General features: G+C 31.6%; 1 protein-coding gene across 1 annotated transcript in view; it reads left to right on the top strand.

Annotated features, from left to right (window-relative positions):
• LOC145836205 (uncharacterized) overlaps positions 1-12,021 on the top strand; it is a 36,231-nt gene that overhangs the window by 22,102 nt on the left and 2,108 nt on the right. Inside the window, exons 33-57 of the mRNA XM_082944023.1 lie at positions 462-716; positions 1,238-1,324; positions 1,664-1,918; positions 2,452-2,538; positions 2,811-2,970; positions 3,618-3,734; positions 4,007-4,123; positions 4,425-4,541; positions 4,778-4,894; positions 5,108-5,224; positions 5,489-5,605; positions 5,784-5,900; positions 6,036-6,259; positions 6,574-6,675; positions 7,039-7,190; positions 7,376-7,482; positions 7,910-8,073; positions 8,426-8,595; positions 8,833-9,052; positions 9,360-9,552; positions 9,934-10,111; positions 10,234-10,456; positions 10,629-10,806; positions 11,060-11,156; positions 11,648-11,772. Coding sequence (XP_082800149.1) covers positions 462-716; positions 1,238-1,324; positions 1,664-1,918; positions 2,452-2,538; positions 2,811-2,970; positions 3,618-3,734; positions 4,007-4,123; positions 4,425-4,541; positions 4,778-4,894; positions 5,108-5,224; positions 5,489-5,605; positions 5,784-5,900; positions 6,036-6,259; positions 6,574-6,675; positions 7,039-7,190; positions 7,376-7,482; positions 7,910-8,073; positions 8,426-8,595; positions 8,833-9,052; positions 9,360-9,552; positions 9,934-10,111; positions 10,234-10,456; positions 10,629-10,806; positions 11,060-11,156; positions 11,648-11,772 — 3,796 coding nt within the window. The remainder of the gene's footprint in view (positions 1-461; positions 717-1,237; positions 1,325-1,663; positions 1,919-2,451; positions 2,539-2,810; positions 2,971-3,617; positions 3,735-4,006; positions 4,124-4,424; positions 4,542-4,777; positions 4,895-5,107; positions 5,225-5,488; positions 5,606-5,783; positions 5,901-6,035; positions 6,260-6,573; positions 6,676-7,038; positions 7,191-7,375; positions 7,483-7,909; positions 8,074-8,425; positions 8,596-8,832; positions 9,053-9,359; positions 9,553-9,933; positions 10,112-10,233; positions 10,457-10,628; positions 10,807-11,059; positions 11,157-11,647; positions 11,773-12,021) is intronic.

Raw genomic sequence — 12,021 nt, 5'->3', positions numbered from 1 at the left:
TAATCTTAATCTTAAAAAATAAGTTAAGCTTGGATTAAGCAGCTTTACAGCAGTTTTTAGGAGCTGCTTAATAAAATTAAGTTTACCGGTAAAACAAAATTAAAACAGTTTGCTAAAATTGTTTTATTTATAAGAACTTTCTTTCAAAAGTTTAATACCATTGTAGTATTATTTTTTGATTAAAAGACAAAAACTAATATGCTTCAATGTTTTATCAATGTGAAAAATCAGTTTCAAAAATAAAGAGTAACAGAGTGTAAAAAAAAGCGAAAGTTAGCACATGTCAAAATAGTATACAAAATCAGGATAAATGCTTTACTTATAAAAACTTATTTTACTTAAACTTAACACTTTTAACTTTTTTACTGTACTTTAGGAAGATTTTTCTACTATCTCCAACTAAAAGCTCAACTAAAATAGATAACTTAACACTAACTTTACAAATCCAAAACCGTTTCCAGGAAAATGCATCAACAAACCGAGTGGTGTGAAGACATTCACTTGCGAGTGTAACGAGGGTTTTGAAGGCGAACTCTGTGAAATAAACATAAATGATTGCAAACCTGATAGTTGTTATAATAAGGGGGACTGTATTGACGGGGTCAACACATTCACATGTGAGTGTTACCATGGTTACACTGGTGATAATTGTGAAGAAAGGGTTTGCACTGAAGACTATTGCCAAAATGGTGGAACTTGTACTAAACTAGGAAATGGTAAGGATTTTCATTTGTTATTAACTTTTATTGTTATTATACTTTTCAACTTCTTTTTAAGTTTTTGATAAAAATTCTAGTTTAAACTAGAAATAATATAATGACTTTTAAATCAAAAAGTACAAAAGCTTAAATTTAATTTTCTCAGAACTAAAATGATATATATTTAATTGTTTTTAGTTAGTTACCTTTGCAAAACTGGCTTAGCTATAACTAACAGTTTTTATAATAAAATATAGAAACAGTACTACTAACATTATTCATATACTATTTGTATATAATTTTTATTTATATACAACTATTATTTATATGTTAATATTATTTACATCTCTGAAACTTTAAGCTAATTTTATGTGATGTCAACTGTACTTTTACTATAAAAAAAACTAAATTTTGCAAGTTTGTACTTGTTGTTAAACTAAACTTTGTAGCTTTACTATCAACTACTTACTTTTTCTACTTGAAACAATGATATAGTTCGTATCAATTACAAACTTGTTTTTAATAATTATATATTACAGATTTATTTTGCATGTGTCCTCCACGCACTACTGGGATGAAATGCGAAAATTTTATTGACTTCTGCGCTCCAAACCCCTGCATAAATGGTATGTTTGTTATCTAAATAGAATACAACAGTATAAAACTTAAAATATTTTATAGAATTTGATATCAATTAAACAATCAAGTAATATAGTTGTCCGTTTTAAGCTAAAGTTCTATTTTAATAAATTTGCTTTTACTTTTATTGTAAAGAAAATTTTAAGTATTTTGAAATCGAAACTTTTCAATTTGAATTTTATTTTATTCTTGTGAGCTCACAAAAATACTTGTTTCCACTGACTACATATTTTAGAATATTAAACTTTTACAATGAAAAAACTTTTATTGTCTGTTGCTTATGATATTCACAAAATCTCCAAGTTTATTTGCATCATTTTACACAGGAAAGTGCATCAACAAGCAAGGTCTTGTTCTACCGTACACATGTGAATGTAATGAAGGTTACCAAGGTGATCTATGTGAAATTAACATCAATGACTGCACCCCTGACAGCTGTAATGGTAACGGGGATTGTATTGATGGGGTGAACTCATTCACATGCCAGTGTTACCATGATTACACTGGTGACAGTTGTCAAGAAAGAGTTTGCACAGAAGATTACTGTCAAAATGGAGGAACATGTACTAAACTAGGAAATGGTGAGGATTTGGAACTTCTTTAGAAATAAAAAGAGTTTAATGAACAATAAAAAGAGTTAAATTAATAATTAAAATCGTTTTTTTTTTTTTTTAATTTCTTAAAGTAGTGTTATTTTATACTACTTGTAAAAACACAAAAACTAGATTTTATAAAATTAAAAGACAGTTTTTACAAAGAACAAATAGTAAATTTGAAAATGTTTATATTCTATAACTGTTTTCTTTCAGTTTAAGTTAGGGGTGGGTAACGTATCGCTTGCTCAGCAGAAATCTTAGGACTGTGATGTAGATTTTAGCGTGATAAGAACTTGTAAATATTGAGTTTTTGTTAAAGTTTTGCTTATACAGAAGCTGTAGTAAGTTTTGCATAGTACAGTTTTTAGTCAAAGTATGCAAAGACTGTTTTTTAATAAGCCCAGATTTGAAAGTTTTTCTAGTTAAACAGCTCTGCAGATAAGAAAAGCCATCCATCCCTTGTTTAAATTCTGTTGCTAAAAAGCAAACCACTTTTCAGTTTATATATATTTTAACAGACTTGTTTTGTACCTGCCCACTGCCTTATGAAGGAGCTAAATGTGAAGCGTTGGTTGATTTCTGCAAAGTACCCAGCTGCCAAAATGGTGAGGTTTTATAAGAATAAAATACCTTTTCAGAAAATTATTTATCAAACAGTTCAAGCAATAATACGTCATATAAGTGTAAAAGCTAAGAAATTCGCCTAATAGACACCACTTTGTACTTTAAAGTTTTTTTTTTTAGTTTTTTATCTACCATAAAACTAAAAAAGTTATTAGTTAAAAATCCAGTAAAATTTGTTTTAGGAAAAATTATATCATTAAATTTAACTGTTCTTCCTACTTGGAAAAGTTGAACATTCCATTTAACTGTTTAGGAGGAAAATGCGTGAATTCATACGAAACTATGCCTTACTTCAAATGCGAGTGCCTTGTTGGGTACGACGGCATGTTTTGCGAGAATGACGTCAATGAGTGTTCGTCACAACCTTGCAAGAACAATGCAGAGTGCATTCAAGCATCTCCCGGATATTACAAGTTTGTTGTATTATGTATATATATATATATATATATATATTTATATATAAGCGTTCAAACATCCCCTGGACCTTACAAGTTTGTTGTATTTTAGTATTATATATTTATGTTTGGTAATGTAGTATGAACAGTGGACACTGCAATTTTGCTGTACTTTTTAAATTTGATATGAAAGGATAGCTTGTTAATGCACTCTAGCTTTTACAATGTTGTCATAATTTAGTACTGTAAACAAGCTAAGTTTACTTAACATTGTTTGTCTAAAGTATTTAAATTTTTTACTAAGTAAGCCCTAATTAAACGAGAAAGAAATGTATAATTGATTTAAGAAAGGAAAGCTATAGGTTTTATAAATTGTAACAGTTTACCTTGATGATGCGTACAATTTGACTTATTTTAAATTAGGAAAAATTAACAGTTTATTACATCACTTTATAATTTATAGAGTACAGCAGTAGAAAAATTAACTATGGTTATAGTTTTTGTTTTTTATACTTAATTAAACATAAAAAGTACTCGTGCTATTTATTTAAAATGTAAATGTAAAGTCGGGTATTTAGTTTATGTCAACTACCATTGTATAACTTGTCCTGATAAAATTACTACTTAAATTTTAAAAGTTTATTTTATTGGTGAATATTTTTCAGGTGCAAATGCGCAATTGGTTTCGAAGGTGACCACTGTGAAATCATGACGGACATATGCATTGAAGAACCGTGCAGAAATGGGGGCATATGTACACAGAACGGTCCTGGAAAACTTGTGTTAGTTTGCTAGTAAAAAAGTGTACATTTACTTGGCATTTAAACTAACTTGTAACTAGATCTAGTCTTACTATTTTTGATCAAGTTTTAAAATATCAAATGTTTTTTTTACAATAAGTTTTTACTGAAACGTAAAAAAAAGTCAGTTGTTGATTTGTAAACACATTTTTTACTTCAATCCATTAAAGTAAAATTTTTATTTGTAACGGTCACATTTGGAATAGTTTGGTTACTTGAAAACGACTTGTTTAAATATTTTAAATACTTAACAGCTGTAGCTGCCTACCCGGTTATTCAGGATTGTTGTGCGAAAATGATGTAAATGAATGCGATCCCAACCCTTGTCAAAATGGAGCCGCTTGCATAGAAGGAATTCCGCCAATTTTTAGGTTGATAAATTTTTTATTTCATAGAACTTGTATGCAATTTAAACTATGTAGTCTTTAAAATATTGAAAAAGAACTCTAACATAGTAATACGTACATAGTTTTTTATATTCGATTCGTTTGTATTTCTTACAAAAATCTTACATTTAGTTTTATGTGTGATGAACTTTATAAAACAATTAGTTTTCCATACATTTTTACAAGAATTTGAGTTTCACTCGCGACAGCAAACGCTTTAAAACGCCACTCCTAAAACCAATTTGTTATACGCGGAATATATTTAATGAACTTTCTTTATTTACAGATGCAAGTGTCCTGTAGGGTTTAGAGGATTTTTTTGCGAAGAAGACATAAATGAATGCGATTCTAGCCCTTGTAAAAACGGAGCGGTCTGCACACAAGGTGATCCTGGAAAGTTCAGGTTCGTAATATAAAACTTTCATGTTGGAATGAAGTGTTGTGTTTATTAAGAAATTTTTTAAAATAAACAGTAAAGCAAAACCGTTCTTTAACTAAAATTGTGATAAATTTTCAATGAAAATCTATAATTTGTCATTTCTTAGTACAACAGAAACAGTTACTAATATTTAGTTATAATATAAACCATGTGTAAAAGTAAATACATTAATAAAACTTAACCTCAGTTTTAATCTACAGTTGCGAATGTCCACTCGGGTTCAAAGGTACTTTATGTGATGAAGATATTAACGAATGCGATTCGAATCCTTGTAGAAATGGAGCGATCTGCACACAAGGCATTCCTGGTACATACAGGTTTGACAACATATTACTTTCAATTTAGCTATGTACTAATGCATATTACGTTTTCTGAAATAAAAAACTATGTTTCTCTTTTATGTTTATGTATGTGTTGCTGATCTTGCGATAAAGTTCATTAGTTATTATCCTTTATGTCGATAACACAATTTTTTGTTTACCAAGTGATTTAAACAATTGGTCTTTTTTTAATAATTTCACTCTTTTCAGTTGCAATTGCTTACCTGGATTCAAAGGTAAAACATGCGATGAAGATGTAAACGAATGTGATCCGAACCCTTGTCTGAACGGAGCAATCTGTGTTCAAGGTGCTCCTGGAAAATACAGGTTTTTTTATTAAAACTTTGAATAGGTAAAGTTTAAAAACGTTCTTCTATCTAAATATTAATCATTACTATTTTTATCAAAAAAAAATTTTCGAAACTAGTCTAAGAAACTTAACTACTAATCCATTTCTTTTATAGATATTTTTTTTTTGTTTTTTCTTATCATATTTTAAAACTATCTGTATATAAAAAAAAAGCATTAAAACTTCATAAAACCAATATCCAGATTTTAAAATACTATTATGAAGTATTCATTTTTATTCAGTTGCCAATGCTTGCCCGGATACAATGGAGCGCTGTGTTCTAATGATATAAACGAGTGCGGTTCGAATCCTTGCAAGAACGGGGCGGCCTGCACTCAAGGCGAACCGGGAACATACAGGTTCATTAAAAAAATTAAACGTGTTTTAATTTAAATTTGTAAAATTATTTTCAATACGTAAAAAACAACGAAATAATTTTGAATTTTTTCATAAACTGAAGTACAATATTTTAAATTAACATGTGTTCTAAAGTTTGTTAACTGGTCTTTCGGATCTTAAAACATACTTTTCTTACAGTTGCAAGTGCCCATTAGGATTCAAAGGTGAAGTATGCGATGAAGATGTTAACGAATGCGATCCAAATCCTTGTTTTAACGGAGCAACATGTGTTCAAGGAGCTCCTGGAAAGTTTAGGTAGGTGAAAAAAGTTCACATTATTATGAACAATTTAAGTTTTTTTTTTAAATTGTATGTTTAATACTTTAAAAATTTTTATACATAAATGATTAAATTTATTTTACTAAACTCACTAAACATTTCTCAACACAGTTGCGAGTGCCCGCTAGGGTTCGAGGGAGACAGGTGCCAGACCGTGACAGACTGGTGCTCGTTGCTAGGCGACGACCCGTGCGGTGGCAACGGGGTGTGCTTCAACCTGCCCGACACCCACAAGTGCACGTGCAACAGGGGGTGGGGAGGCCAGGACTGCTCCCTGGACGTGGATGAGTGCGCAAGCAAGCTGGACGACTGCAACCAGAACCAGATATGCATCAGTTTGTTTTTGTTGAAAAATAGTTGTGACGTTTTGTTATGTGAAATTATTGAACACTTTTAACAAGTGTATTGGAAATGTTTAAAAATGTTTGTTTATGTTTTTACAAAATTTTAATATTTTTCGCACGTTTAATCATCCATTTTATCCACATTCTAGTGAAGCAAGTCCTTTTTTTATTTTAACTGTTATACTTATTATCAGCATTAAATTTTCTTTTTATCAACTTTTTTACTTTCAACCCGTTTATTTTTACAAAAACATTAGTTTGGATCTAACATGTAAACAGAAAGATATTTAATATTTACACTGCAGACACCCAAAGAAGTTTTGAATGCAAATGCAAAGACGGATACGAAGGTGAAGATTGTTCAGTTAATACTGATGACTGCGCTCCCAATCCCTGCCAAAACGGAGGTATTGTATTGTTGTTTATTACATGTGTACAGGTTTTAAATCAACACGTGATTATTGATAGTTTAAATGTTAATAAACGTTTTTAGTTTTAGTATTAGCAGGTAAACTTTAATGAAGTTAAATTTAGTTAAATTTTTTTGTACTATAATTTATTGTTTAATAATAACATGCAAATTAGTATAAGTAAAATTAATTTTTATTATGTATATAACATTTTTAAAATAATTGTAAAGATGTCTTAAGACCGAATATACTTTTATGATGTTAAAGATTCAAACAACTTTCATTACTGTTCATTACTGTACAATATTTTGCTATTTAAATTATTTTAAAGCTTCACGCAAATGTATTTTAATTTCTCAGCGTTGTGCGAGGACAAGTTGGCTAGTTTCAACTGCATATGTCCCCAAGGATTCAAAGGAGACTTGTGCGAGATCAACATTGACGAGTGTGCCACTATTGAATGTCAGAACGATGCAATATGTGTTGATAAAGTCAACGGATTCACCTGCATTGTTGGTTTTGTTGCTATTTTTCTTACTATAAATTAGTATCTGAAAGATGCATTTTTGTTTTCTAAAAACTTTTCGCCCTAAAACCATTTATGCTTGGCATAGTAGATACTGAATTTAAGTTTCAAAACTTTAAGTTTTATAAATATTATTTACTTTTGAATAAAACTGAACAAATGTTCTCACAGTGTCCTGCCGGTTTCGACGGAATATTGTGCGAAATGAACATAAACGAATGTGAATCGGATCCGTGCTTGAACCAGGGACAATGCATTGACGGTATCGACTCATTCAAGTTGGTATAATCACAATATTGAGGATTATTACGTTTACTGAAGGCTTTGTTCAATTTTACTTCTTTATATTACCTTTTGAATTATTCTATAATAGTAATGTTATATAATAATATTATGTGATAGTAGTATACCTTTGCATTACCTTTAAAAGTTTTATATGCTTATTCAAACGTGCTTATAACGTGAACTTAAAAACCTGCCTTTAACAATAATATATTTTATTTAATAATATGTAGACTTTTGTAGAACTATACAGAAAAAAACTCAAAAGCAATCACACTAATCTCAAAGTTCAGAGCTAGACTTTAAACTTCAAAAAAAAAAGTTAACATTACCATCACATAATAAAATAAATCAAGTTGAACATGCTTTAAGTTTTACAAAATTGTTACTATTTTTGAAAAAACAAAAATCAATTACAAACAGATGCATATGCGGTGAGTTTTACACGGGATCAATGTGCGAGACTTCGGTGTCGATATGCGAGAAGGAGAAGCCGTGCTTCAACAATGCCGACTGTATTGACTTGTCGTTTGGCGGGTTCAAGTGCCAGTGTTCCGAGGGCTTCACTGGCATGTTCTGCGAGAAAGGTATGTGGAGTTTTGTGATAAGTAGTGGCTTTGTTGAAAAGAAAAACTCTTAACTTTATTTCGTAATTAAACAACTTTTTTTTTGAGTAATGAAGTTTTTGAATAGATTTTATGTAAACTGTACTAAACTTGAAGATGGCAGTTTCGCCATACTAATAATTCATAATTTAAACTTGTTTAATCATCATTTTTGCCTTACAATTTTAACTAAAACTGTACAAAATTTTAAGACGTTTCTCTTTTTTTTTTTTGTTATTAGCAACATTATCTATAAACGTGTCTAAAATAAATAAATAGTTTACTAATAGCAACAACTGCATATTCGGTCAACCAAGTTTTATCTTCTCAACAGCCTCGTGCCCACGCGACAACTCCCCGTACTCGTTGTGCGACGGTGACGGAGTGTCGGAAGGAGTCACGTGTTCGCTCAACTGTCCCGAGGGCATGCTTCCCGCCATGCTGGTGCAAACGCTTCCCAAGTCGCTGTCGCTGCAGGATCTCGTAGCTGATGAGCACGCTAATGTGAGATTTTTATTGTTAATGTTGCTCGTCGATGCTTTCGATTGTTGTTAATAATACATTTGTTTTTTTGGTTATATGCAAACTTTGCAATGCATTAAAATTTTCAATGTTTGAACAGCTCGCTCGATATATTGTTAAAAATTGTAGTAATCTTAAATATAAACTTAGTCAAACTGCTACTAAATACTTTCATTTTTTCCAAGTCTAAATTATTAACAAGTTTTATTACTTTGACAGACTCGCATGGGCCAGGTACTTTCCCTGCAGCGAACCTGCCTCCCAACATCGAAGTGGTCCGGACCCACAGACGACCAGTTCACGTGCGTACGAGTGCCCCAAACACCCAAAAACTGTCCCCCAATCAGGCAGACCCCGTTGGAAGCAGTGGCCGACGTGGACGGTTTCGACCTTAACGTGATCAGAAGCGTGGACTTGGTGGATAGTTTCGCATTCGGGGGTTTTTTGAAATTTTGCTTGGTCGTTTTCAAAATTGACGTCATTATATACAAATAAAATTTTAACAATATTTCTATATAAACGTCTCTATTTTTTGTAGGAATTTTTTAAAATAAGATTTTGATTTTTATCTAATCATGTTTTTTTAACTTATTTTACTACAAACTTTCTTCAAGTCAACTAGTAAAAAAATATTTTATATTTAAAACAGGCATCTAAACATTTTTCTTAACCTTTGATATCATATAACTATACTTTTTCTTTTGTTTCTTTTAAAACTTTTTGTTAGATAGAATATTTTTTTAAAGGAGCTTTCGACCTGCTGGGCGCGCAGACGACGCTCGCCCCTACCACCACCACAACCACCACGACCCAGAAACCCTTCGAGTTGCCAAGCAGCACGGGACCCCAGAAGGTTCAGTGCACGAACGGGGACAACACCGGGTCGGTTTGCACCCACAGTTGCGAACAAGGCTACTCGCTGATGGGCACCGCATCAAGGTATGACGTCATAAATCGAACTTGACGATATTTTTTTTTAAAGCTGATGTAATATAAAATTTAAACTTGTAATTTTTTTTTTGTACAAATTTTCAATAAAACAGCATATTTTTTTTAGTTCATTTCTTTATACAACATCTACGTTAAAGCAGTTTGTTTTAAATGTTTTAAATTTAGTTTAAGTAATAGCTGTTTTGTTTCAAAATTTACCCGATAGTAATAGAAAACTTAAAAAAACGTAAAGCAATACAAGATACGATTTCACGATATCCCACATTTCAGTTGTTCATTCAAACTTCTTATAGACAAAATTTTCAACATACTTTCAAAGAAAATCTCACTCACTTTTTATTGAACCTCAACACCAACACCAACCAACAGAAAGTGCGAACCGAGTGGTAAATGGAGCGGAACGGATGCGAGGTGCATGAGGTCATCGTGCGGTGAGAGTTCTCCCCTGCAAACGAGTCAGGTCATATGCACGAACAACAACAACCCAGGTTCCTTCTGCTACATTTCCTGCCCGCCCGGGCTGACAATGTTCGGTTCTCCTTACAAGGTAGCTCACTCGAGTCTAAACTATTTATAATTATCCATAACAACTTAACATTGTTCTACTGCATTAACACATAAATACATGTAAGTTTTAGCAAAACTAATTTTATTTGATCAATCATACAGCAATGTGGGTTCGATTTCAAATGGTACCCTTCGACTGCTTGGGGCTGCGCGAAGACGCAATGCAGCGACGTTTCAAACATCAAGGTGGAAAACGGCCGTGTGTCGTGTAACAACGGCAACAACGCCAAGTCGGTGTGCCAAGTCAAGTGCAACGTGGGGTACGCGTTGCTTGGCAACAGCAGGTTTGAGTGCCAGTACAAGGGGCTCGATCTAAAATGGACAGGTTAGATTATGATTATTATTGTTTGTTTTATTTAAATATAACGTTACTTTTTGTTTAACCTTAAGTTAATACTTATTAAACTCGAAAACTATCAATAACAAACATGAAAATTGTATAAAGTTGTTAAACTTGTAAAATGTTTCAATCAAAAACTCAATTCTTTTCACAACAGGCAGCCTCGACTTCAAGTGCCTGAAAGTTCCTTGCGAGAAGACGTTAGACCTGAGAACAGGCAGGATGATGGGATTCACGTCTTCGCAATTTCCCGCCTTCTTGCAAAGATCCTACTTCCAACAAGTCTTCCCTCAATCGCATATGGACTACGCCACAGTGGCACTCTACCCTTACAGGTATTAAGTCTATGACATTTACAATACCGTAATATTATATTGTACCCGTACAGGTGTTATTTAAAAGTTTAGAAAACTGAAGACTTTTTTTGAAATTAAGCTTTTTTGATAAACTTAAAGATAGAAACAAGTTGGTACTGGATAATAAAAAACTAAATTTTTACTGTGCTATTACTCCTAAACGAATATTTTTTAATATTTCGAGTTTTAACTTATTAACATAGACTTTATACTTAATACTCCACATGTACAGAAACAGACAAGACGGTATGTGGGACCCGTGGATGCAGGCAGCAAGCTGTAACATGAAATCGGTTCTCGCTATCAAGAAAGCAGCTCCGGGTAAGAAGGTAAGCTAATTAATTTAAGTTTTTGAACAAAAATTATTGATTTTATCTATGACAATTCAATAAACAGTACTAGAATATGAAACATGTATTCTGGATAAAGTTATATCAAGTGAAGATGTATTTTTATATTTTTCCTTGTAAGCTGGTATTAGTTTATTCAATGCATACAAGCTACTTACTTTATACTTAAATTTGTAATTTAGAAATAAAAACTGTTACGTACTACTTAAACTAATATAATAGTGAAGTGTATGTTGATTTACTTTTTATCTTTAATTTTGAAAGGTTTATTCTGAGCATGCTATTAACAAAGTAAACGGATTAAAACTTAAATAAAAGTTAATTATGACAGTCTCTAAGCACGAACTAAAATACAATCTAACAATTTTATTTGTTAAACTGTATTATTTTAAGAGCCCATCAAAAGCTGGGTTGCTGTTTTGATGACCTTAACAAGTAAATTAAAAAAAAATAAATAATATACTTTAAAGGTGAAAATAGACATATGGAACGACAACTTTCCCTCATTGTATCACTTTGACGTGGCAGCGCACGCCTCCCAATCCTTCTCCTTCTCTCCTGATCGGATACTGGGGGTCTCTGATCAACTTCTCACGTTAGTTACATATTATATTAGTTGTATTGTACTGACATCTAAAAATCATTACTACTTCAATGAATTACTTAGTTACAAACAACTTAAGATTTGAAGTTTACGTTAACTGACAAAGTTAATAAACATTTTAATTCAAATAACTGTTTATGTACATTAATTTTTCGTAAATGTTTCTAAACATCAATAAAATCTATAATCGAAACTGAAGTGAATTTTGCTTGTGTAATAAATTAAAAAGAAAACGTTACA

Source organism: Thalia democratica, chromosome 5 (genome assembly GCF_965202585.1).
Source record: "Thalia democratica chromosome 5, ktThaDemo2.hap1.1, whole genome shotgun sequence".
In the NCBI taxonomy this organism is placed as follows: domain Eukaryota; kingdom Metazoa; phylum Chordata; class Thaliacea; order Salpida; family Salpidae; genus Thalia; species Thalia democratica.
Note: the sequence above shows the minus strand (reverse complement) of the source record. Positions and strands in the feature narration are given on the sequence as shown.